At 36.0% G+C, this 27,887-nt stretch overlaps 2 protein-coding genes across 6 annotated transcripts in view; one reads left to right on the top strand and one right to left on the bottom strand.

The window, feature by feature from the left end:
* LOC149784108 (tudor domain-containing protein 7-like) overlaps nucleotides 1-27,887 on the top strand; it is a 144,480-nt gene that overhangs the window by 70,383 nt on the left and 46,210 nt on the right. For all 5 annotated transcript variants that reach the window (XR_016413747.1, XR_016413746.1, XM_089932204.1 and 2 more), the window contains exons 10-16: nucleotides 12,474-12,610; nucleotides 13,919-13,979; nucleotides 18,356-18,393; nucleotides 19,266-19,377; nucleotides 21,938-22,051; nucleotides 23,162-23,302; nucleotides 25,856-25,946. Coding sequence is in view for 3 of the 5 variants with exons in the window: in XM_089932204.1 (XP_089788330.1) it covers nucleotides 12,474-12,610; nucleotides 13,919-13,979; nucleotides 18,356-18,393; nucleotides 19,266-19,377; nucleotides 21,938-22,051; nucleotides 23,162-23,302; nucleotides 25,856-25,946 (694 nt within the window). In the remaining 2 variants the exon portion in view is untranslated. The remainder of the gene's footprint in view (nucleotides 1-12,473; nucleotides 12,611-13,918; nucleotides 13,980-18,355; nucleotides 18,394-19,265; nucleotides 19,378-21,937; nucleotides 22,052-23,161; nucleotides 23,303-25,855; nucleotides 25,947-27,887) is intronic.
* Nucleotides 14,933-16,790, bottom strand: LOC149784109 (uncharacterized). Its single transcript, XM_089932208.1, has 2 exons — nucleotides 16,708-16,790; nucleotides 14,933-16,049 (listed from the first exon to the last, which is right to left on the bottom strand). The coding sequence occupies exons 1-2, from the start codon at nucleotides 16,766-16,768 to the stop codon at nucleotides 14,986-14,988; spliced, it is 1,125 nt and encodes a 374-aa protein (XP_089788334.1). The 5' UTR covers nucleotides 16,769-16,790; the 3' UTR covers nucleotides 14,933-14,985.

Genomic DNA, 27,887 nt, shown 5'->3' with positions numbered 1-27,887 from the left:
GGTTCTGCTCTAGGACTAACTCCTTTATTCTTTACACACATCCACTGTCGAGTGTTATAAATCGCTATCCTGTGTGGTACCATTTGTATGCTAACAACACTCAACTGTACAAATCTAGCTGTCCAAATGAAGTTGCTTCCAACATCCAAAACATAGAGAAGTTCATATCTGATGTTGAGTCATGGAAGAAGTGCAATAAGCTACAAATGAACGATGATAAAACTGAATCCACACTTGTTACCACACAGAATTTCTCATGCCTAACATTTCTGGAATTAATAATCAGTGTCACCCATGAAATTTAGACACTCACTTAGAAATCTAGGTGTTACTTTTGATAACTCGTACTCACTACACCAGCATGCCTTGAACACTTGTAGAGCAGCATTCCTGGAGCTGAGATGCATCAGTACTTTCAGTCGTCTCACAACTGATGCCACAAAAACCTTTGTTTGTTCATTAGTACTCGCTAGACTTGACTATTTTAACAGTCTTCTTTCTAGTCTGACAATCGTCTTCTTTAGAAACTTTAGAAGGTCCAAAACACTGCAGCTAGGAACATTCTTAGAGCACAAAGAGCAGATCATACCACCCTATGTCTTTTACAAATTCCATTCTCTACCAGTTTGAATTAAAATCGAACATAAAATCTCTGTTATATTTCACTGATTTCCTCTGGTCTGAAATACCTCTCTGATATCACCCATGTGTAGACTCCTGCCAGAAGCTTGCAGTCATCATTTGCTATTACATGTATTAGTATTCCCAAGGTAAAAACTTTGTCAAATGTTCATTTGTATATCAGGGCCCAACCACTTGGAATGAACTGCCTTTTGATCTCAGACACAGAGAGACCATGGTCACATTCAAGAGTACACTCAAGAAACATTTTGTCCACCGCAAGAATAAATTTGATGTTGATCCATTTGTGATTATTTTTAGTTTGAAACTGTATTGTAAACTTGTTTTTTGTTTTTAGGCTCTTTTTATAAACCCATTTGTTTCCTGTTGCCATTTTGTGTAACAGTTCATTTGTTTTTATAATACTTGTGAGATATTTTTATGTGTTTTATGTTGTCTGTATGAAAAAATGTTTATTTTCTTTTATGTTATAAAGTTCTTATTGCTTCTTAAAACATTAAGTATATTATTAAGATGTCATTATTATTATTATTACAGAGGTCACCTATGTACAAAAGCAAGTTTTGCTTTTCCCCATGGGTGGCAGCAATTGTTAGGTTTGACTGGATTTATTTATAGGTTCCCCTGTTTTTAAATGTTTGGCCATTATATGAGAATTGAGATTTTCATCTTTAGTTTATTGTTGGATGCACCTGTTGTTGTTTCAGGGATAGTTTTGAATAATTGTTAGCAGTTTATTGTATGTTCACCTTGGTATAATCTTGTGTAAGATACAGCAGTATTGTGGCTATAAGCACCTTGGTATAATCTTGTGTAAGATACAGCAGTATTGTGGCTATAAGCACCTTGGTATAATCTTGTGTTAGATACAGCTGTATTGTGGCTGTAAGCACCTTGGTATAATCTTGTGTAAGATACAGCAGTATTGTGGCTGTAAGCACCTTGGTATATTCTTGTGTTAGATACAGCAGTATTGTGGCTATAAGCACCTTGGTATAATCTTGTGTAAGATACAGCAGTATTGTGGCTATAAGCACCTTGGTATAATCTTCTGTAAGATACAGCAGTATTGTGGCTATAAGCACCTTGGTATAATCTTGTGTTAGATACAGCTGTATTGTGGCTGTAAGCACCTTGGTATAATCTTGTGTAAGATACAGCAGTATTGTGGCTGTAAGCACCTTGGTATATTCTTGTGTTAGATACAGCAGTATTGTGGCTATAAGCACCTTGGTATAATCTTGTGTAAGATACAGCAGTATTGTGGCTATAAACACCTTGGTATAATCTTGTGTAAGATACAGCAACATTGTGGCTATAAGCACCTTGGTATAATCTTGTGTTAGATACAGCTGTATTGTGGCTGGTAAGCACCTTGGTATAATCTTGTGTAAGATACAGCAGTATTGTGGCTGTAAGCACCTTGGTATAATCTTGTGTTAGATACAGCAACATTGTGGCTGTAAGCACCTTGGTATAATCTTGTGTTAGATACAGCAACATTGTGGCTGTAAGCACCTTGGTATAATCTTGTGTAAGATACAGCAGTATTGTGGCTATAAACACCTTGGTATAATCTTGTGTAAGATACAGCAACATTGTGGCTATAAGCACCTTGGTATAATCTTGTGTTAGATACAGCTGTATTGTGGCTGTAAGCACCTTGGTATAATATTGTGTAAGATACAGCAGTATTGTGGCTGTAAGCACCTTGGTATAATCTTGTGTTAGATACAGCAACATTGTGGCTGTAAGCACCTTGGTATAATCTTGTGTTAGATACAGCAACATTGTGGCTGTATGCACCTTGGTATAATCTTGTGTAAGATACAGCAGTATTGTGGCTGTAAGCACCTTGGTATAATCTTGTGTAAGATACAGCAGTATTGTGGCTATAAGCACCTTGGTATAATCTTGTGTAAGATACAGCAACATTGTGGCTGTAAGCACCTTGGTATAATCTTGTGTAAGATACAGCAGTATTGTGGCTGTAAGCACCTTGGTATAATCTTGTGTAAGATACAGCAGTATTGTGGCTATAAGCACCTTGGTATAATCTTGTGTTAGATACAGCAACATTGTGGCTGTAAGCACCTTGGTATAATCTTGTGTAAGATACAGCAGTATTGTGGCTGTAAGCACCTTGGTATAATCTTGTGTAAGATACAGCTGTATTGTGGCTGTAAGCACCTTGGTATAATCTTGTGTTAGATACAGCAACATTGTGTCTGTAAGCACCTTGGTATAATCTTGTGTTAGATACAGCAACATTGTGTCTGTAAGCACCTTGGTATAATCTTGTGTAAGATACAGCAGTATTGTGGCTGTAAGCACCTTGGTATAATCTTGTGTAAGATACAGCAGTATTGTGGCTATAAGCACCTTGGTATAATCTTGTGTAAGATACAGCAGTATTGTGGCTCTAAGCACCTTGGTATAATCTTGTGTTAGATACAGCAACATTGTGGCTGTATGCACCTTGGTATAATCTTGTGTAAGATACAGCAGTATTGTGGCTGTAAGCACCTTGGTATAATCTTGTGTTAGATACAGCTGTATTGTGGCTGTAAGCACCTTGGTATAATCTTGTGTTAGATACAGCAACATTGTGGCTGTAAGCACCTTGGTATAATCTTGTGTAAGATACAGCAGTATTGTGGCTGTAAGCACCTTGGTATAATCTTGTGTAAGATACAGCAGTATTGTGGCTATAAGCACCTTGGTATAATCTTGTGTAAGATACAGCTGTATTGTGGCTGTAAGCACCTTGGTATAATCTTGTGTTAGATACAGCAACATTGTGTCTGTAAGCACCTTGGTATAATCTTGTGTAAGATACAGCAGTATTGTGGCTGTAAGCACCTTGGTATAATCTTGTGTAAGATACAGCAGTATTGTGGCTATAAGCACCTTGGTATAATCTTGTGTAAGATACAGCAGTATTGTGGCTCTAAGCACCTTGGTATAATCTTGTGTTAGATACAGCAAAATTGTGGCTATAAACACCTTGGTATAATCTTGTGTTAGATACAGCAACATTGTGGCTGTAAGCACCTTGGTATAATCTTGTGTAAGATACAGCAGTATTGTGGCTGTAAGCACCTTGGTATAATCTTGTGTAAGATACAGCAGTATTGTGGCTATAAGCACCTTGGTATAATCTTGTGTAAGATACAGCTGTATTGTGGCTGTAAGCACCTTGGTATAATCTTGTGTTAGATACAGCAACATTGTGGCTGTAAGCACCTTGGTATAATCTTGTGTAAGATACAGCAGTATTGTGGCTGTAAGCACCTTGGTATAATCTTGTGTTAGATACAGCAAAATTGTGGCTATAAACACCTTGATATGATCTTGTGTTAGATACAGCAACATTGTGGCTGTAAGCACCTTGGTATAATCTTGTGTAAGATACAGCAGTATTGTGGCTGTAAGCACCTTGGTATAATCTTGTGTAAGATACAGCAGTATTGTGGCTGTAAGCACCTTGGTATAATCTTGTGTAAGATACAGCAGTATTGTGGCTGTAAGCACCTTGGTATAATCTTGTGTTAGATACAGCAAAATTGTGGCTATAAACACCTTGGTATAATCTTGTGTTAGATACAGCAACATTGTGGCTGTAAGCACCTTGGTATAATCTTGTGTAAGATACAGCAGTATTGTGGCTGTAAGCACCTTGGTATAAATCTTGTGTAAGATACAGCAGTATTGTGGCTGTAAGCACCTTGGTATAATCTTGTGTTAGATACAGCAAAATTGTGGCTATAAACACCTTGGTATAATCTTGTAGCAATCTTGGTATAATCTTGTGTTAGATACAGCAGTATTGTGGCTATAAGCACCTTGGTATAATCTTGTGTTAGATACAGCAGTACTGTGGATATAAGCACCTTGGTATAATCTTGTGTTAGATACAGCAGTATTATGGATATAAGCACCTTGGTATAATCTTGTGTTAGATACAGCAACATTGTGGTTATACACACCTTAGTATAATCTTGTGTTAGATACAGCAACATTGTGGCTATAAACACCTTGGTATAATCTTGTGTTAGATACAGCAACATTGTAGCTATAAGCACCTTGGTTTATTCTTGTGTTAGATACAGCAGTATTGTGGCTGTAAGCACCTTGGTATAATCTTGTGTAAGATACAGCAGTATTGTGGCTGTAAGCACCTTGGTATAATCTTGTGTTAGATACAGCAAAATTGTGGCTATAAACACCTTGGTATAATCTTGTAGCAATCTTGGTATAATCTTGTGTTAGATACAGCAGTATTGTGGCTATAAGCACCTTGGTATAATCTTGTGTTAGATACAGCAGTACTGTGGATATAAGCACCTTGGTATAATCTTGTGTAAGATACAGCAGTATTGTGGCTATAAGCACCTTGGTATAATCTTGTGTAAGATACAGCAGTATTGTGGCTATAAGCACCTTGGTATAATCTTGTGTAAGATACAGCAGTATTGTGGATATAAGCACCTTGGTATAATCTTGTGTTAGATACAGCAGTATTGTGGCTATAAGCACCTTGGTATAATCTTGTGTAAGATACAGCAGTATTGTGGATATAAGCACCTTGGTATAATCTTGTGTTAGATACAGCAACATTGTGGTTATACACACCTTAGTATACTCTTGTGTTAGATACAGCAACATTGTGGCTATAAACACCTTGGTATAATCTTGTGTTAGATACAGCAACATTGTGGCTATAAACACCTTGGTATAATCTTGTGTTAGATACAGCAACATTGTGGCTATAAACACCTTGGTATAATCTTGTGTTAGATACAGCAGTATTGTGGCTATAAACACCTTGGTATAATCTTGTGTTAGATACAGCAACATTGTGGCTGTAAACACCTTGGTATAATCTTGTGTAAGATACAGCAGTATTGTGGCTGTAAGCACCTTGGTATAATCTTGTGTTAGATAATCAGTACTGTGGCTGTAAGCACCTTGGTATAATCTTGTGTTAGATAATCAGTACTGTGGCTGTAAGCACCTTGGTATAATCTTGTGTTAGATAATCAGTATTGTGGCTATAAGCACCTTGGTATAATCTTGTGTTAGATAATCAGTATTGTGGCTGTAAGCACCTTGGTATAATCTTGTGTTAGATACAGCAGTATTGTGGCTGTAAGCACCTTGGTATAATCTTGTGTTAGATACAGCAGTATTGTGGCTGTAAGCACCTTGGTATAATCTTGTGTTAGATACAGCAACATTGTGGCTATAAACACCTTGGTATAATCTTGTGTAAGATACAGCAGTATTGTGGCTGTAAGCACCTTGGTATAATCTTGTGTTAGATACAGCAGTATTGTGGCTATAAGCACCTTGGTATAATCTTGTGTTAGATACAGCAACATTGTGGCTATAAACACCTTGGTTTATTCTTGTGTTAGATACAGCAGTATTGTGGCTGTAAGCACCTTGGTATAATCTTGTGTTAGATACAGCAACATTGTGGCTATAAACACCTTGGTATAATCTTGTGTAAGATACAGCAGTATTGTGGCTGTAAGCACCTTGGTATAATCTTGTGTAAGATACAGCAGTATTGTGGCTGTAAGCACCTTGGTATAATCTTGTGTTAGATACAGCAAAATTGTGGCTATAAACACCTTGGTATAATCTTGTAGCAATCTTGGTATAATCTTGTGTTAGATACAGCAGTATTGTGGCTATAAGCACCTTGGTATAATCTTGTGTTAGATACAGCAGTACTGTGGATATAAGCACCTTGGTATAATCTTGTGTAAGATACAGCAGTATTGTGGCTATAAGCACCTTGGTATAATCTTGTGTAAGATACAGCAGTATTGTGGCTATAAGCACCTTGGTATAATCTTGTGTAAGATACAGCTGTATTGTGGCTGTAAGCACCTTGGTATAATCTTGTGTTAGATACAGCAACATTGTGGCTGTAAGCACCTTGGTATAATCTTGTGTAAGATACAGCAGTATTGTGGCTGTAAGCACCTTGGTATAATCTTGTGTAAGATACAGCAGTATTGTGGCTATAAGCACCTTGGTATAATCTTGTGTAAGATACAGCTGTATTGTGGCTGTAAGCACCTTGGTATAATCTTGTGTTAGATACAGCAACATTGTGTCTGTAAGCACCTTGGTATAATCTTGTGTAAGATACAGCAGTATTGTGGCTGTAAGCACCTTGGTATAATCTTGTGTAAGATACAGCAGTATTGTGGCTATAAGCACCTTGGTATAATCTTGTGTAAGATACAGCAGTATTGTGGCTCTAAGCACCTTGGTATAATCTTGTGTTAGATACAGCAAAATTGTGGCTATAAACACCTTGGTATAATCTTGTGTTAGATACAGCAACATTGTGGCTGTAAGCACCTTGGTATAATCTTGTGTAAGATACAGCAGTATTGTGGCTGTAAGCACCTTGGTATAATCTTGTGTAAGATACAGCAGTATTGTGGCTATAAGCACCTTGGTATAATCTTGTGTAAGATACAGCTGTATTGTGGCTGTAAGCACCTTGGTATAATCTTGTGTTAGATACAGCAACATTGTGGCTGTAAGCACCTTGGTATAATCTTGTGTAAGATACAGCAGTATTGTGGCTGTAAGCACCTTGGTATAATCTTGTGTAAGATACAGCAGTATTGTGGCTATAAGCACCTTGGTATAATCTTGTGTTAGATACAGCAGTATTGTGGCTGTAAGCACCTTGGTATAATCTTGTGTTAGATACAGCAAAATTGTGGCTATAAACACCTTGATATAATCTTGTGTTAGATACGGCAACATTGTGGCTGTAAGCACCTTGGTATAATCTTGTGTAAGATACAGCAGTATTGTGGCTGTAAGCACCTTGGTATAATCTTGTGTAAGATACAGCAGTATTGTGGCTGTAAGCACCTTGGTATAATCTTGTGTAAGATACCGCAGTATTGTGGCTGTAAGCACCTTGGTATAATCTTGTGTTAGATACAGCAAAATTGTGGCTATAAACACCTTGGTATAATCTTGTATTAGATACAGCAACATTGTGGCTGTAAGCACCTTGGTATAATCTTGTGTAAGATACAGCAGTATTGTGGCTGTAAGCACCTTGGTATAAATCTTGTGTAAGATACAGCAGTATTGTGGCTGTAAGCACCTTGGTATAATCTTGTGTTAGATACAGCAAAATTGTGGCTATAAACACCTTGGTATAATCTTGTAGCAATCTTGGTATAATCTTGTGTTAGATACAGCAGTATTGTGGCTATAAGCACCTTGGTATAATCTTGTGTTAGATACAGCAGTACTGTGGATATAAGCACCTTGGTATAATCTTGTGTTAGATACAGCAGTATTGTGGATATAAGCACCTTGGTATAATCTTGTGTTAGATACAGCAACATTGTGGTTATACACACCTTAGTATAATCTTGTGTTAGATACAGCAACATTGTGGCTATAAACACCTTGGTATAATCTTGTGTTAGATACAGCAACATTGTAGCTATAAGCACCTTGGTTTATTCTTGTGTTAGATACAGCAGTATTGTGGCTGTAAGCACCTTGGTATAATCTTGTGTAAGATACAGCAGTATTGTGGCTGTAAGCACCTTGGTATAATCTTGTGTTAGATACAGCAAAATTGTGGCTATAAACACCTTGGTATAATCTTGTAGCAATCTTGGTATAATCTTGTGTTAGATACAGCAGTATTGTGGCTATAAGCACCTTGGTATAATCTTGTGTTAGATACAGCAGTACTGTGGATATAAGCACCTTGGTATAATCTTGTGTAAGATACAGCAGTATTGTGGCTATAAGCACCTTGGTATAATCTTGTGTAAGATACAGCAGTATTGTGGCTATAAGCACCTTGGTATAATCTTGTGTAAGATACAGCAGTATTGTGGATATAAGCACCTTGGTATAATCTTGTGTTAGATACAGCAGTATTGTGGCTATAAGCACCTTGGTATAATCTTGTGTAAGATACAGCAGTATTGTGGATATAAGCACCTTGGTATAATCTTGTGTTAGATACAGCAACATTGTGGTTATACACACCTTAGTATACTCTTGTGTTAGATACAGCAACATTGTGGCTATAAACACCTTGGTATAATCTTGTGTTAGATACAGCAACATTGTGGCTATAAACACCTTGGTATAATCTTGTGTTAGATACAGCAACATTGTGGCTATAAATACCTTGGTATAATCTTGTGTTAGATACAGCAGTATTGTGGCTATAAACACCTTGGTATAATCTTGTGTTAGATACAGCAACATTGTGGCTGTAAACACCTTGGTATAATCTTGTGTAAGATACAGCAGTATTGTGGCTGTAAGTACCTTGGTATAATCTTGTGTTAGATAATCAGTACTGTGGCTGTAAGCACCTTGGTATAATCTTGTGTTAGATAATCAGTACTGTGGCTGTAAGCACCTTGGTATAATCTTGTGTTAGATAATCAGTATTGTGGCTATAAGCACCTTGGTATAATCTTGTGTTAGATAATCAGTATTGTGGCTGTAAGCACCTTGGTATAATCTTGTGTTAGATACAGCAGTATTGTGGCTGTAAGCACCTTGGTATAATCTTGTGTTAGATACAGCAGTATTGTGGCTGTAAGCACCTTGGTATAATCTTGTGTTAGATACAGCAAAATTGTGGCTATAAACACCTTGGTTTATTCTTGTGTTAGATACAGCAGTATTGTGGCTGTAAGCACCTTGGTATAATCTTGTGTTAGATACAGCAACATTGTGGCTATAAACACCTTGGTATAATCTTGTGTAAGATACAGCAGTATTGTGGCTGTAAGCACCTTGGTATAATCTTGTGTAAGATACAGCAGTATTGTGGCTGTAAGCACCTTGGTATAATCTTGTGTTAGATACAGCAAAATTGTGGCTATAAACACCTTGGTATAATCTTGTAGCAATCTTGGTATAATCTTGTGTTAGATACAGCAGTATTGTGGCTATAAGGACCTTGGTATAATCTTGTGTTAGATACAGCAGTACTGTGGATATAAGCACCTTGGTATAATCTTGTGTAAGATACAGCAGTATTGTGGCTATAAGCACCTTGGTATAATCTTGTGTAAGATACAGCAGTATTGTGGCTATAAGCACCTTGGTATAATCTTGTGTAAGATACAGCAGTACTGTGGATATAAGCACCTTGGTATAATCTTGTGTAAGATACAGCAGTATTGTGGCTATAAGCACCTTGGTATAATCTTGTGTAAGATACAGCAGTATTGTGGATATAAGCACCTTGGTATAATCTTGTGTTAGATACAGCAGTATTGTGGCTATAAGCACCTTGGTATAATCTTGTGTAAGATACAGCAGTATTGTGGATATAAGCACCTTGGTATAATCTTGTGTTAGATACAGCAACATTGTGGTTATACACACCTTAGTATAATCTTGTGTTAGATACAGCAACATTGTGGCTATAAACACCTTGGTATAATCTTGTGTTAGATACAGCAACATTGTGGCTATAAACACCTTGGTATAATCTTGTGTTAGATACAGCAACATTGTGGCTATAAACACCTTGGTATAATCTTGTGTTAGATACAGCAGTATTGTGGCTATAAACACCTTGGTATAATCTTGTGTTAGATACAGCAACATTGTGGCTATAAACACCTTGGTATAATCTTGTGTTAGATACAGCAACATTGTGGCTATAAACACCTTGGTATAATCTTGTGTTAGATACAGCAACATTGTGGCTATAAACACCTTGGTATAATCTTGTGTAAGATACAGCAGTATTGTGGCTGTAAGCACCTTGGTATAATCTTGTGTTAGATAATCAGTACTGTGGCTGTAAGCACCTTGGTATAATCTTGTGTTAGATAATCAGTACTGTGGCTGTAAGCACCTTGGTATAATCTTGTGTTAGATAATCAGTATTGTGGCTGTAAGGACCTTGGTATAATCTTGTGTTAGATACAGCAGTATTGTGGCTGTAAGCACCTTGGTATAATCTTGTGTTAGATACAGCAGTATTGTGGCTGTAAGCACCTTGGTATAATCTTGTGTTAGATACAGCAACATTGTGGCTATAAACACCTTGGTATAATCTTGTGTAAGATACAGCAGTATTGTGGCTGTAAGCACCTTGGTATAATCTTGTGTTAGATACAGCAGTATTGTGGCTATAAACACCTTGGTATAATCTTGTGTTAGATAGAGCAACATTGTGGCTATAAACACCTTGGTTTATTCTTGTGTTAGATACAGCAGTATTGTGGCTGTAAGCACCTTGGTATAATCTTGTGTTAGATACAGCAACATTGTGGCTATAAATACCTTGGTATAATCTTGTGTAAGATACAGCAGTATTGTGGCTGTAAGCACCTTGGTATAATCTTGTGTTAGATAATCAGTACTGTGGCTGTAAGCACCTTAGTATAATCTTGTGTTAGATAATCAGTATTGTGGCTATAAGCACCTTGGTATAATCTTGTGTTAGATAATCAGTACTGTGGCTGTAAGCACCTTGGTATAATCTTGTGTTAGATAATCAGTATTGTGGCTGTAAGCACCTTGGTATAATCTTGTGTTAGATAATCAGTATTGTGGCTATAAACACCTCAGTATAATCTTGTGTTAGATACAGCAACATTGTGGTTATACACACCTTAGTATAATCTTGTGTTAGATACAGCAGTATTGTGGCTATAAGCACTTTGGTATAATCTTGTGTTAGATACAGCAACATTGTGGCTATAAACACCTTGGTTTATTCTTGTGTTAGATACAGCAGTATTGTGGCTGTAAGCACCTTGGTATAATCTTGTGTTAGCTACAGCAAAATTGTGGCTATAAACACCTTGGTTTATTCTTGTGTTAGATACAGCAGTATTGTGGCTATAAACACCTTGGTATAATCTTGTGCTAGATACAGCAACATTGTGACTATAAACACCTTGTTTTAATCTTGTGTTAGATACAGCAGTATTGTGGCTATAAGCAATCTTGGTATAATCTTGTAGCAATCTTGGGATAATCTTGTGTTAGATACAGCAACATTGTGGCTATAAACACCTTGGTATAATCTTGTGTTAGATACAGCAGTATTGTGGCTATAAACACCTCGGTATAATCTTGTGTTAGATACAGCAACATTGTGGTTATACACACCTTAGTATAATCTTGTGTTAGATACAGCAGTATTGTGGCTATAAACACCTTGGTATAATCTTGTGTTAGATACAGCAACATTGTGGCTATACACACCTTAGTATAATCTTCTGTTAGATACAGCAGTATTGTGGCTATAAACACCTTGGTATAATCTTGTGTTAGATACAGCAACATTGTGGCTATACACACCTTAGTATAATCTTGTGTTAGATACAGCAACATTGTTGCTATAAACACCTTGGTATAATCTTGTGTTAGATAAGCAACATTGTCGCTGTAAGCACCTTGGTATAATCTTGTATTAGATAAGCAACATTGTGGCTATAAACACCTTGGTATAATCTTGTGTTAGATACAGCAGTATTGTCACCATAAACACCTTGGTATAATCTTGTGTTAGATACAGTAACATTGTGACTATCAACACCTTGGTATAATCTTCTGTTAGATACAGCAGTATCATCGCTATAAGCACCTTGTTATAATCTTTTATGAGAATGCCTATAGCAAATATGACTAAAACAAACACTGATCAAAAGACTCATTGTTTAATTGGCACCATGTCATAAAATTTCATGTCAAACCTGGTTGAAAATTTTCAGGGTCTAATTGTAAGAATAAAGAATAAATGTTTGCATTTTCAAGTTAAGAAATGTCTCTTTCAGATTGTAACAGGAAAGACAAATGGTCTCTGGGCAACCAGACTGCCACATGAGTACAAGGATAAGTTCGGTGTCGAGGCACCTGCTGGTCTGATCGACCTAGTCAAGAATTCCTTTAAGGATATCTGTAAGGTGGAACGGTAAGTTGATTAATTCAGTCCATTGAGATTGAATCTTCCCCCTGAGCACAAAATTAGTCTGTGTCAAGTTCTGAAATTGCTTAGTTGTTGATACAAACCACTGGATCAGACTCTTTTATTCTTTCCACAAATATTGTGAAGATCATGTTTTGCACACACATACATTATGTTTGGTGAAAACATTGGAATTCATTGAAAAACTGCCCAAGTACATTTTACACAAAGAATTTTGTGCATAAGGTTATCAGGTGAATAACATCATAGTAGTTGTTGTTGGAATTGTCCATCGTGGGTAAGATTGATATATTTTCTCACTCATGTTTAAGTATGACAGTGCTTTCCAGTGGGGTATATCTCTGTCGTCCTCACATGTGACTGTTATCCTAACTTGGGTACATTTATGACCCTCTATTATTCTGACTTAGGAACATTTAAGACTTGTTATCATGAGTTGTGGACATGTATGATCTTATGTTATCCTGACTTGTGGACATTCATAACCTTTCGTTATCCTAACTTGGGGACATTCTTGACTTTGTTATCCAAACTTGGGGACATTTATGACTTTCTGTTATCCTAATTTGGAGACATTCATAACCTTCTGTTATCCTAACTTGGGGACATTCATAACCTTTCGTTATCCTAACTTGGGGACATTTATGACTTTCTGTTATCCTGACTTGTGGACATTAATGACCTTCTATTAACATGACTTGTGGACATTGACCTGCTATCCTACTTGGGGACATTTATTTTCATTTGTATTACAGTTATGTCTGTCTGGATTACTGTGACAGATGTTTAACTGATGATCAAAACTGGGAAGTGCTTGCTATTTTATGTGCATTATGCTCAGAAGGTCATGAATGTCCCGAGTCAGGTTAAGAGAAGGTCATAAATGCCCCCAATTAGGATAACAGGTCATAATGTCCACAATTCAGGATAACAGAATATCATAAACGTCCACAAGTCAGGATAACGACCAGATGTTTAATACAGGTGAAATGCTCCTTAATTTATGTTCAGACTTGAATTACATAGTTTTCAGCAGCATAAGAGAAATATATATGCCATCCAGATCATTTCTGGGCTATTGTAAATTATTAAAAATTTTGAAAATATAGTGTCCAGAAAAGTTAAGGCCATGACACTTACATTCATAATGGTAGCACAAAACTCTGTAAGGGATAGCAATATCATATGTAGATGGCGGAATTAGTAAACACAGCAGGTCCTTTTAATATTCATACTCAGGGTCCATACAAATTGTAAAGTCTGTTGTTATAATTTTGTTGCTTTCTCTTCCAGTGTTCAGCATGCAGAACGAGAAGTCATTTATCCTGTGTTGGAAGATCACAACAAATGCAAGGTAGATTGCAATGATTGATGCAGGTGTAGGCTAAAATCTAAGATTTTGAAAGGGATCGCAAAGTAATTCTGGTTTATAGATTGATGACATTTGTGGATTTGACTGTTCATTCGTCTGTCTGCTTGAGATCAGCACCATTGTTTGCCTTTATGTCATCAGTCTCAGATATTTATTGTTCATAGTCATGTGAGGTTTGTACTTTTTTCATTATCTCAAACACTATTTCTCATAGTCATGTGAGGGTTTGCATATATGTCATTATCTCAAACACTATTTCTCATAGTCATGTGAGGTTTGTACTTTTGTCATTATCTCAAACACTATTTCTCATAGTCATATGAGGGTTTGCATATATGTCATTATCTCAAACACTATTTCTCAGTCATTTTAGTGTTTGCACTTGCATCATTATCTCAGATATTATTGCATATAGCCATTTTAGAGATTCCATTTATGTCATTATCTCAAACACTATTGCTTATGGTCATGTTAGTGTTTGCATTAATGTCATTATCTCAGATGTTATTGCTCCTAGAGTCACATAAGTTGGTATTTTGATGTGATATGTGGACAACTACATTTTTCAGTGAAAATTAGGCCGCTGTTGCATGTATTTCACAGTATGCAGTTAAGTGATGATGGCTTCTGCTGCCATCACTGAAAACAATGTTATTGTGACATACATCTGAAAGTTTAAATCTTTTACTAAAATATTACTTGTCCAGATTTTGATTAAGTTTTTCTTTTATGTTGAAGTGTTTGAATGTAATCAATTTAGGCCTGGAGAGACTCGAAGGTTTCATTCCTATATCCTTTCTGTGTTACCTGATATAGTTTGTATTGCTTAAAGTTGTATCAAACTTTATGGTTATGTTTTTGGATTGTATTGCTTGCAGAGTTGTGCTTGAGTTTGTGGAATCATGTGAGCAAACACAACACTAAAACAAATCAAGTCAACATGATCTGTTTAATGACTCTGAGATATTCTTAAATGTTTACATTTATGTCAATGCACTGGATGTTGTTTGCTGTAGGGTTCTGTAGTTTTGTGTCTGGAATCCATCTCACCAGAGTAAGTCACTGGATGTTGTTTGCTGTAGGGTTCTGTAGTTTTGTGTCTGGAATCCATCTCACCAGAGTAAGTCACTGGATGTTGTTTGCTGTAGGGTTCTGTAGTTTTGTGTCTGGAATCCATCTCACCAGAGTAAGTCACTGGATGTTGTTTGCTGTAGGGTTCTGTAGTTTTGTGTCTGGAATCCATCTCACCAGAGTAAGTCACTGGATGTTGTTTGCTGTAGGGTTCTGTAGTTTTGTGTCTGGAATCCATCTCACCAGAGTAAGTCACTGGATGTTGTTTGCTGTAGGGTTCTGTAGTTTTGTGTCTGGAATCCATCTCACCAGAGTAAGTCACTGGATGTTGTTTGCTGTAGGGTTCTGTAGTTTTGTGTCTGGAATCCATCTCACCAGAGTAAGTCACTGGATGTTGTTTGCTGTAGGGTTCTGTAGTTTTGTGTCTGGAATCCATCTCACCAGAGTAAGTCACTGGATGTTGTTTGCTGTAGGGTTCTGTAGTTTTGTGTCTGGAATCCATCTCACCAGAGTAAGTCACTGGATGTTGTTTGCTGTAGGGTTCTGTAGTTTTGTGTCTGGAATCCATTTCACCAGAGTAAGTCACTGGATGTTGTTTGCTGTAGGGTTCTGTAGTTTTGTGTCTGGAATCCATCTCACCAGAGTAAGTCACTGGATGTTGTTTGCTGTAGGGTTCTGTAGTTTTGTGTCTGGAATCCATCTCACCAGAGTAAGTCACTGGATGTTGTTTGCTGTAGGGTTCTGTAGTTTTGTGTCTGGAATCCATTTCACCAGAGTAAGTCACTGGATGTTGTTTGCTGTAGGGTTCTGTAGTTTTGTGTCTGGAATCCATCTCACCAGAGTAAGTCACTGGATGTTGTTTGCTGTAGGGTTCTGTAGTTTTGTGTCTGGAATCCATCTCACCAGAGTAAGTCACTGGATGTTGTTTGCTGTAGGGTTCTGTAGTTTTGTGTCTGGAATCCATCTCACCAGAGTAAGTCACTGGATGGGAGTAGTATAAGCAGCACTTGTTATAAATTAGATAATCTTTCAAGGAGGTATGTAGCAGAGTGCATAAAAAAAACAAAATAATAGCAATTTTGGATTCTAAACATTATGATATCTAGCATGCTTGGTAATTATACAGTACATCCACTTCATAACACTGTTCATGGGAGTGACATAAGTCGCTCATGTTATCAGTGAGGTAGTCTTTCAAGGAGGTAATTAGTGGCAAGGCTGTGTCATAATAGTGATTAAAAACACAATAACAGCATTGGGTAATTGAAAACTACATGAGGTCTAGTGTACATGTAATTAAGCAATATCTTTAAATATATGAAATAAATTAAGAGTCAGTTATGATATAACAAATATGCAACCAATATATTGAGATCCATGCATGGCCATATACGTACTACAGTCCTGCCCATTTATGTTGACATCCTCGGGCCCGAGGAAATATTGTCGACATAGTTGGATGTCGCAATAAGTGTTGAGGGGGGTCTGAAGAAGAAAAAAGTTAAATCTGTCAGTAAGGGGTCACCTGTCATCAGTGAGTAGCATTTACACTTTGAGAAAACAAACAAATGGAAATTTTGAGTACATGAAGACAAAACCAGTGTGACACTTATATACTGACAAATTACATTTTAGTTACCTTTGTGTAATAAAATCCACAATAAAATATTGCATCGGTCACATCCTGATATGAAAAACATTCACTACCATATTCAGTGTCGGTATCAGCACATGGCTGCATAGTTCGTATTTACATGCTTCAAGCACATGTACTTAAAATTGTCCTAGATTTTGGTCAGTCTGTTCCCATCTTATTGAGGCTACCAAGGGGATGGGGCTATTCACAGGGAAATGAAAGCATGTCAACAAGTTGGTTTAAACAGTACATGTATTTAGTTACAGAAGTCATCGTGAAAAGTACATAAAAGCGAATAGGAGATATGTGGCTGATATGATTAATGAAGGCATAATATTGTATACATTGACACATGCTAAATAAAGTTAAAAAGGAAACTGTCACAGCACAATAAACTTGTTTTAATCACCGATCACACTTTGGAAAATGCAAGAATCGATCAGATTTCATTGCTTTTATTTAAGTCGTCGCAAGAGGCCAACTTTATAGGACCAAACAAAAGCCTGTGGGTTTTTTTTCCGACCACGATATTAAAGCCTGGTGGCAAGATGAACTAATTATTGAATAAAGTACAGGTCAGAGATGGCTGCTTGTCGACATAAATGATTATGTGGGAAAATTGAAGCCTGTCAGCAAGATCAACTAATTGTTGAACAAAGTATGGGTCAGAACTGGTAGCTTGTCGACATAAATGATTAGAAAATAAAGGATTTGTTCAAGCTGGGACCAAGGCTTCTGTCGGCATGCATGTTTATTTTTTATCTCGACTTCGACATAAGCATGATAATTTTGGTAGTAATAGTAGACCAACGGACCGGGACTTTGCTTTTTTATCATACATAAGTGATGTCTATATAAGTGAGTAGGACTGTATAAGAGAGTCAACGCTATAGTGGGAGGCCTTATAATAAAACAGATCACATGGCCATATACATAATATAAGAGAGTCAACGCTATAGTGGGAGGCCTTATAATAAAACAGATCACATGGCCATATACATAATATAAGAGAGTCAACGCTATAGTGGGAGGCCTTATAATAAAACAGATCACATAGCCATATACATACTATAAGAGAGTCAACGCTATAGTGGGAGGCCTTATAATAAAACAGATCACATGGCCATATACATAATATAAGAGAGTCAATGCTATAGTTGGAGGCCTTGTAATAAAACATAGATCACATGGCCCTATACATACTATAAGAGAGTCAATGCTATAGTGGGAGGCCTTATAATAAAACAGATCACATGGCCATATACGTACTATAAGAGAGTCAATGCTATAGTGGGAGGCCTTACAATAAAACATAGATCACATGGCCATGTACATACTATAAGAGAGTCAACGCTATAGTGGGAGGCCTTATAGTAAAACAGATCACATGGCCATATACATACTATAAGAGAGTCAACGCTATAGTGGGAGGCCTTATAATAAAACAGATCACATGGCCATATACATACTATAAGAGTGCCAATGCTATAGTGGGAGACCTTATAATAAAACATAGATCACATTGCCATATACATACTATAAGAGAGTCAATGCTATAGTGGGAGGCCTTACATAGATCACATAGCTGTTTGTACAAGATATATTAAGTTACAATGAACATGTGTTTGATTGCTTTTTTAAAAATTTACAGGATTTGAGAATATCGCAACAGGAACTGCTGCCTATTGGGTAAGTTACACATGTATTGTTATGTATGCAAGATTAAATAGATATGAAAATGTAAAATATGTTAGGAACACTTTAAAAGACTGCCAGATATTCCAAAACCATCACATTTTGTTCTTTTGTATGGCTTGCTGGATAAAAAATATTTGGACATTAATTATTCTCATTGCAAACTACTGTATTCTTATTTTCATCATTATTTAATCACATGTTTCAAATACAACTGAAATGAGAGGTCATTACTCATGGCAGCTTGAACAGCTCAAATTTAATATATTGAAATAGTTTATAATAGCTTGCTCACCAGTAACATTTTGATTCAAAGTAGTGTTTTTTTTTAAATAAAAGACATAATGTTATCCTTGTTGATCATGTATGTTGATAGATTCATACATACATCCTTCATTCCATATGCTTTGTTCATCACGCCTTGTCTAGTTTTACATTATAGTCGGTTGTTTATGTAATATTGGCCCCAGGTTAGATACAACAATGCACCAAAATTAGGTCAGTGTGACCAATTTTCTGTGTTTCGGGTTTTTTGGTAAGGTCAGTTTCATGTGGTTTTTACTACAAAGTCATAGTTTAGTTTTGTGTAAGGGTCAGTTTCTTATTTTGACTGCAGGGTTTTACAGCTGTTTATGCCTCCTAGTATGTAAAACCCTTCTACACAAATTAGGTCATTGTGACTTATATTTCATACTTCTATGACCTTTTTTAAGTTCTACAGCTGAGGGGATGGTGGGGCACTCCAGGTCTCTGAACACATTCCTGTTGTTGGATTAATGGGCAGAAATCATGTAAGAAAACAATGCAGTGAAATAACTTTTGAGAACATGTTTTAAAAATGTCTTTTATCTTTGATGTCTTTTCAGTGAGAAGATAACAGTCTACTTAACATACATTTACAACTGTGGCTATTTCTGTGTACAAAAGGAAGATAGTTGTATCGACCAGATCACAGAAGAACTCCAAAAGGAATGTAAGGTAATGGAGCTGTAATGTTGCAAATTCTCATTTCCTGTGCAAAGTAATTTTTAAATTGGGATTCAAAAACTGAAGGACTGGGTCAATTACTTTACAAACTTGCATGTAAATTTAATGTCATCTTTTGGCAAATGGACTATATGCCTTCCATACTTTTGATTGAATTGCTCCAAAGAATTTTTTTTATATAACTTTTTGACATGCTATCTTATTTTCTGCTCATAAAAATTTACTGCAGTAAAACTCACTATTAGCTTAAAATGAATGATGATTGCATTATGTCATCATGACTTCATTATAATGTAATGCAGGGGCAGGGCGGCATAAACATTTTTGTTTTTTTTTGTGTGCAGAATTTTCAAAATGTATTAAAAATGTAACAAATTTGCTATTAGATGTTTTCAGAATGTTGATAAACTTAGTATTGTTTCATATGCTTCACAGACACGTGTTGTCAGTGTATAACAAGAAAACTACCAATTAGTGTCCTCAAGATTTGAAATCCCCGTTGGGTTTGGGGATTCAAAATAGACCTGATAAACTCTCTTCTATGTGTAAAAAGTAATATCACTTCCAGTAGTTTTGTGGATGTAAAATTTACATGATGTACTCTTCCCTGTGCATAAAAAGACTTGAAGGCAGGAGCTGTAGTGGCTGAATGATTAACATGCTGGACTTGAAACTGAATTCATTTGGATTTGAATCCTACCATCAGATCAGCCTGGATTTTAATCCTACCATCAAATCAGCCTGGGTTGAATCAGACTTTCAGGTCAGTTTGGTTCATTGGAATCCTGCCATCATATCAGCCTGGATTTGAATCCTACCATCAAATCAACCTGGATTTGAATCCTACCATCAGATCAGCCTGGATTTTAATCCTACCATCAGATGAGCCTGGATTTGAATCCTACCATCCAATCAGCCTGAATTTTATTTTAATATCTAGGATGACTTCTGTTTGCAGTATTTGTATTGATTTCAGGTGAATAGCATGGACTTGTATCTGGTTGAACATTCTGTAATGGCAGGCGGGTCTGTGTCTCTTTTCTGCATGCTTGCAGTTTGATGTGCATTATGTCTGGGTGAAAATTGTATGTGGTTGGGCATTCTGTAATGACAGGTCTGTGTCACTTTTCTGCATGCTTGCAGTTAGATGTGCATTATGTCTGGGTGAATATTGTATGTGGTTGGGCATTTTGTAATGACAGGTCTGTGTCTCTTTTCTGAATGCTTGCAGTTTGATTTGTAATATGTTATGATTTTATGGTCTTAAACTATCGAAAAGAGCAAAAACCAATAAATTATGCAAAAGTTAGCAAATAATTTCTTTCTAAAAATACAAAGTGAAAATATAAAAAGAAATACTAAAATTACTGTGAGCTAACTCCCCAATAGTCCTAAAGTTATTTCACAAGTCTAAAAAGTATGGCGTTCCAAATGAATTATGTTCCAAATGAAGTCCAATCATGAATGTGCTAAAATGCCAGTAGCTTTGAATGTGCTGATGTGCCAACTGTCTTGAATTATGACAGTGCTATATTCCAAACATGTCCTTGAATGAAATCACAGTAATTTCAAAATAGTACTTTAGTCCTAAAATAATAATGAGCACTTTGTAATTCCAATGAATAATTTAATGAATTGAATCCTGTCAGCTGAAAACAACTAAAATTGAATCCACTAAGTGTAATATTAAGATATAGAATGAGTAAGTCCGTTTATCGCTTCCTATACATACAAAACTAAGAAACAGAAACGAGACCAGTATGAGAGTCTAAAGTTCATTTCTAGAACATTCTAAGTTTTAAACAAGGTCAGGTATCTGTATAAAAAAAATATGTAAAACATCAGGTAGACAAGATTTTGCCCAAGGGGAATACCAATGTCCTGAACTCAGATCCACATGTTTACCTCCACCTTATAATGATCTTAAATTATAATCTGAAATCATTGACAGACATTAGTCATGTAGTATGTTGTTTACAATACAAAAGACATTAGTCAAGTACACCCCAAATCCTATCCCCAATTATGGACAGAGGTCAATCATATAATGCAAATTAAATATGTAAAACAATTATACTTGGGTGAATATTGTATCTGTTTATGCATTCTGTGAAGGCAGGTGTGGGTTTCTTTTTGTATTCTTGCAGTTAAATGTGCATTATACCTGGTTCAGTATTGTATATGGTTGAGCATTCTTTGATGGCAGGTGTATGTTTCTTTTTGTATTCTTGCAGTTAAATGTGCATTATTCCTGCATGAATATTTTATATGGTTGAGCATTCTGTAATGCCAGGTCTGTGTCTCATTTTGCATGTCTTCAGTTAAATGTGCACTATTCCCTGGTGAAGATTGCATCTGGTTAAGCATTCTATAATGGCACGTCTGTGTCTTTTTTTGTATGCTTGCAGTTGAATTTATAAAATAACTGGGTGAATATTGGATCTCTTAAGGATACACCATTGATTGCAATATTTGGTGCCATAACTTGGTGCATACATTTCATTCTTCTGCAAAATTCACTCAAGATAATGTAATTATTATTCCTTTTCAGACAAAGTCAGCCCCTGACATGGAGCTACTGAAGATTGGACAGTTTTGTGCTGGGCTTTTCAGTGTTGATAAATGCTGGACAAGGGCAAAGATCACTGATATTAAAGATTCAGAGGTAAACAGAACGCTGCAGTCTGTTGATGGATGCATATGATGTGTGCATGATATAGTGACAATGTGTTGACATACAAGAGGCAATTATAAAGGGTGTTCCAGGGCTATGTATATAATATAATGGGTCTTACAGGGCTATGTATATATTATAAAAGGGTGTTACAGGGCTATGTATATTATATAATGGGTCTTACAGGGCTATGTATATATTATAAAAGGGTGTTCCAATGTTATGTATATATTATAAAAGGGTGTTCTTGAACTAAGGTTATGAAGGTTCAGAAGTTACTTAATTTAATAAAGCATGAGGCATGGTGGTAATGCAGACTGAGTGTTTTATGGTGACCCGTCCAGTTTAACTTATATTGATGGTTATTTATTCTTGAAATGAGCGACTCCCTATATCTCTGCCCTCCCCATTTCATTCTTGAACATCTTTAATTGGTGGTGTACTTCACTTTCATGATAGGCATTCCAATCATAAGCATGTAAAATAGCGATTTAAGTGCCCAGGAGACTGAAATATCAGATTGACCATGGAGCAAAAAGAATTGAAATAAATTCATTTCTCCACCATTATGAATACTCAGAATTCAAAAGAGAAATTGCATTGTTTTTATTTGTATGCATGCAAAATTAAACAAAAACATGTTTTTATTACTTATCACTTGACAGAATAAGTGGATGAGCAGAATTTTGAAGTCCTATGTTAAGGTTAAAATTAATTTGCGATCTGCCACAATAACATTTGCATGTTGTACAGTATGATTGTGCACTGTATGGTGGCTTCATGCAGTGAAATACCTTTTTTCTTTCATGATTGATCAAAAAGGTTAGCCTAATGTTGGCATCATATTTCTATACAGTGAAATATGGTATTTCTCCCATGATAGAACCAAGAGACATTCCGATGATGGCATAATGTTTGTGTATGGTGAAATGTGGTATTTGTCCCATAATTAATAATTATATCAGTTATTTAACAACTCACATTCTTCATTACATGCCTAATGTTACATTCACATCCAGTATTTTTTTAGATAAATAGAAAATTAAAAAGTTACTTATGGAGTTGTGGGTTTTAATTTGTGTCTTTTTTTTTCATTTCCAGCCCAAAATGGAATTACTTTTTGTGGACTATGGTGATGTTGAGAGAGTTTTAAGCAAAGATATCCGCTGGTTGTCAGAGAAAACTGCAGCGGCTCCAGCACAGTGTATTAAATGCAGTTTACATGGGATCCAACCACTAGAGGTAGTTGCAACAACAACAACAATAATTATCACAGCAACATCAGCTGTTTACAGCAGTAATAGCAGCAGCGTTAAGAACAACAATCAAAACAGCACTAATTTAATTCTAATTCTAATAAATATGTCATTATTTTATTTTATTTATGTTGAGATTAATTGACCTCGGATATGGTGATGTTTTTGATTATCTATTAACCAAATTTAAGTATCAACCAAATATAAATATCAACTAAATATAAATATAAACCAGATATAAATATCTACCAAATATAATTATCAATTTAGTATAAATATCAACCAAATATAAGTATCAACTAAATATTAATATAAACCAAATATAAATATCAACCAAATATAAATATCTACTGAATATGATTATAAATTTAATACAGATATCAACCAAATATAAATATCTACCGAATATAATTATCAGTTTAATATAAATATCAACCAAACATAAATATCTACCGAATATAATTATCAATTTAATATAAATATCAACCAAATATAAGTATCGACCAAATATAAATACAGTACATTTCTTATGAATTGAAAAGCAGACTAGTATCTTCTTGTAATTTTTGTTGTTGCTTCTATTCAAAATGAAATCTGGTCAATAATTATTTTTATATATGAAATGTTTATATGGTTCTGTTTTGTAAAAAGTAAATTGAACTGGTTGTAATGTCAAGCTGAGTTGAACATATATTTAAAGATATTTAATATTAGTTCATTGATTGATATATGATCAGCAAAGATCCAGAACTTAATCTGAACAAAAGAAGGAATTAGTCTCATCATGTATTTTTTCCTGTACTGTACAGATGAGACTTTTAAAACAGGATTCCAGTTAAATCCAAACAATTTTTAATGGATGTTGTTGTTGTGGGGTTTAACGCCATTTTTCAGCACGATAGGCTATACATGGCGGCCAGTATTAATGGTGGAGGAAGAACCCGGAAAACCCCGGAAAGAACCACCGACCCACGAGAAGCTACTGGCAAGCTTTCTCACATGCCCACATTGGCTGAATCTTAGACTCGAACCGCCGCAGACAGAGGTGAGATGGCAGTGATCCGTAACGAAGAGCGCTTTAGACCACTCGGCCACTCGGGGCCCCAATTTTTAATGGTGATAATATATACATTGATAGCATAAAGAATATCATGTAAAGTGGGGAACATTATGTCAAATAACCACACATTTTTAATGTTTGTTTGATGGTTCTTGAAAAACTGAATTTTAAGTACGTCTGCATCCTGTTAACAGCCTCTTTTTATGCATCAATTCCATATGGATGATTATTTTTGTTGCTGCCATGTGTAGCCTATAATGTGCTGAAAAATGCCATTAAACCCACAAAATCCTCTCAGCTATTTTGTCTCCCACCACATAAAACTTTATCCTTTTCTATATAAGTACAGCCATCCTTTTGTCTCTACAAAGATTAGATCTCGCTCTTTTCCATTTAGGTCAGTGTGGCCTCTATTTTAAAATTCAGTAACTTTTATTTTGGTGTGTTAAGATCAGTTTCAGATTTGTTACAGGTTGCAGGCCCTTTCAGATTTATTGGTGCCTGTTGGCAAGTGCAACAGACTTAATGAAGGTTTTTTCAAATAAGTTACAGGTTGCAGGCCCTTTCAGATTTATTGGTGCCTATTGGCAAGTGCAACAGACTTAGTGAAGGTTTTTCAAATAAGTTTCTGATGCCTTTTGTGCACCAGTCACTGCGACCTAATTTGTATGCACTACTGCTTTTTAATTGTCGTTTCTTGAGCAATATGAGCCACAGAATTATGCCGTCTTGTATGTGGATTTGGCAGATTTCAGTACTCACTTAAAAGGATTTCATAATGATATCATGACATATATTTCATATCCACTTGATCCCAGTTTCATTTTTCTTTTTATTTCTGTCTGTTTCTGAGTCTTTGTAATCAGCTTTGTGTATTGATGTATCTTGGTGAGAATAACACCATACTATCAAAGTAGATCACTTTGTCTTGCATTCACACTTTTGTGACTTTGGAATAGTTCGCATTTAGTTTAGTTCTGCATGTATAGTTCTTTAGGTGGTTATACAAAATGGAGCTGGTTTGGGCATTTGTGTTCCATAAGCATGTTTCTGTCATAATCTGATTAAAATCAGATTTCCGCTGTCCTGCGTGAAGATCTGACGGCGACCACTTAGGGGTCATATTCTGGTGACCTGTTATTATCATAATCTCTAATTTTATAAGCCAATCAGATGAAGTCTTGTATCTTCACATTTGGGAAACTGAGCAGTATAGTTGAAGAGCATGAGTTTGTGCCGAACGATTTGATTCACTTTAAAATTTCTGAAATCTGCATTTCCATTGGCTAGTTCAAAGGTCACCAGAACATGACCACTAAGTGGTTGCTGTTAGATCTTCATGAAGGACAGCAGAGATCTGATTTTGATCAGATTGGTTTCTGTCTTCACATTATTGTAATCATTTCAGGATTTCAAATAATTTTAATTTTTATATATTAATTAATGTTTTAACTAATTTTAATTTATTTTAACTTTTAGAATGAGATAAGGTGGAGTAGCACCTCAGCTGAAGCTTTTGCAAAATTAGTGAAAGATCTGCCACTCATCGCTGTTACAAGGACACATTATGGTGAGTGATAGAAACTGGATATAAAATCAAGTATTGATATATCCGGAGATTTGGGAAGGTAACGATTGATTCAGGTTTTGTGCTGAGGTCAAGATACTATGAAAATTGTAATATGCTTTCATGCTACAGGCAACAAAGTGTTGAACAGAATATGAAATGATTGAATCAGGTGTTTAGATAAGAACTTGTTTCCAAAGAAAGATACATAGCTGATTCTTTAGGCGTTTTTAGTTGAATCATGGTACATGAGGAACATTGTTTTTGTATCATGGCACATGGGAAACATTGTTTTTAGTTGTATCATGGGACAGTGTGACCCTGCTATAACATGGTAGTTGGGAGCCATAAAACCCGACCCTGTTATATACTGAACTGTGTTATATGCAACCAAGTCAGTTAGCTGAAGAAAATGTACCCCCCTCCCCCCAAAATGTGGGGGATGTGTAGGTAATAAATACGGGCGGTAAAATACGTGCTTCGTCGGCACAGTTACCATCTTGAATTGATGCATATTAAATGAGAAATACACCTGTAGTGAAAACAGAGAAGATATAATAGTTTACTTTATTTAGAGAACCATGAATTGGTACACATACATGAATCCTTTTTACATATAAATGTCTAATGTATAGCCATAGCTGCCAACCGTCATGAATTTAGTGTGAATTTCACAACTTTTTCAGCGATTCACGGATTCACGCTGCGAATTCTCCAATCCTCAGTTATTTTAAATCTTTAATAAAATAACCGATTTCCTGTTAAGCGCTAGTCGTGATATTCGCAGTTGCCGAAACAGTCTGGTAGTGCTGGTCACGATATTAGTAGATCTACAGCCGATTAGTACAATTGGCCCAGTAGCAAGCATTTTAGCCTATTTTAATTTATATGTATAAGAGTAGTTTTACAAATGCTTTTGAGAGAAACTGGGGCCTAACCGGAATTTTGCTCCACGCATGCATCACCAACACTGATTTGAGTTACCGTTCGGCATTGCAAGTAAGATCTTGAAAATGTCTTCACCACCAAGGAAAAAGAAGTGTATTACTCAAAAAGTGAAGTTTAATTTGGAATATATAAAAAATTGGCCGTGCTTTCTGCCATTAAACATTGATATTCATCATGCTATTTGCACTCAGTGTGCCATCGCGGAGGCGATGTGAGGAAGCACGTGGGTTGCAAAAAACACGTAGAAGTTGGGAAAATTAAGAATTCGCAGATTTCAGCACTGGAATATTTTAAACCATTGGCTGAAGACCTGCAGGCTACCAGTGCTGAAGCATTATTTGTGAGTTTTCTTCTCGAACACAATTTACCTTTATCAGCTGGAGACCATGCTAAACATTTGTTCTGACAAATGTTCCCGGACTCGAAAATCGCTTCTGTGCATTCCTCACAGCAACAGTGACAGCGAAAGAGTATTTTCTTTAGTGAGGAAAAATAAGACAGACTTTAGGGCCTCCTTAGCTGCAGAAAATTTGTCAGCAATTTTAATCACCAAGATCAACCAGCAGGCAAGAAGTATGAACTGTTTAGAAAACAAATTTATGATCAAGCAGTTGAGGAAGTTAAAGTCTGCCACAGTATCATGTCTTGATAAATAAATATTTCTGCATATTTACTCACCTGCGAACCTCATCATATACATTGAATCCAAAATATAATTGATTCCATCAAAAATATGCACACATGGCTTTAAAATATTCATTAATTTTGTAACATGTCATATCGGTCTGAATTCAGTGGATAAACATAGCACAATTATGTAACGAATGACGAAGCACATTTACTTTAAAGTACGTTCCAAGTCGGTAATAGTTAGTTTGCGTTTTAAGGGCATAAACTTTTTTCTTCAAAAAGGAAACTTTCACAGCACAGTTAACATGTTCCAGTCATGTTGGAAAATGCAAAAATCCATCAGATTCCATCACTTTTATTTAAGTT

The sequence above is a fragment of the Sinohyriopsis cumingii genome, chromosome 14, assembly GCF_028554795.1.
Source record: "Sinohyriopsis cumingii isolate HCF-2022 chromosome 14, ASM2855479v2, whole genome shotgun sequence".
In the NCBI taxonomy this organism is placed as follows: Eukaryota; Metazoa; Mollusca; class Bivalvia; order Unionida; family Unionidae; genus Sinohyriopsis; species Sinohyriopsis cumingii.
Note: the sequence above shows the minus strand (reverse complement) of the source record. Positions and strands in the feature narration are given on the sequence as shown.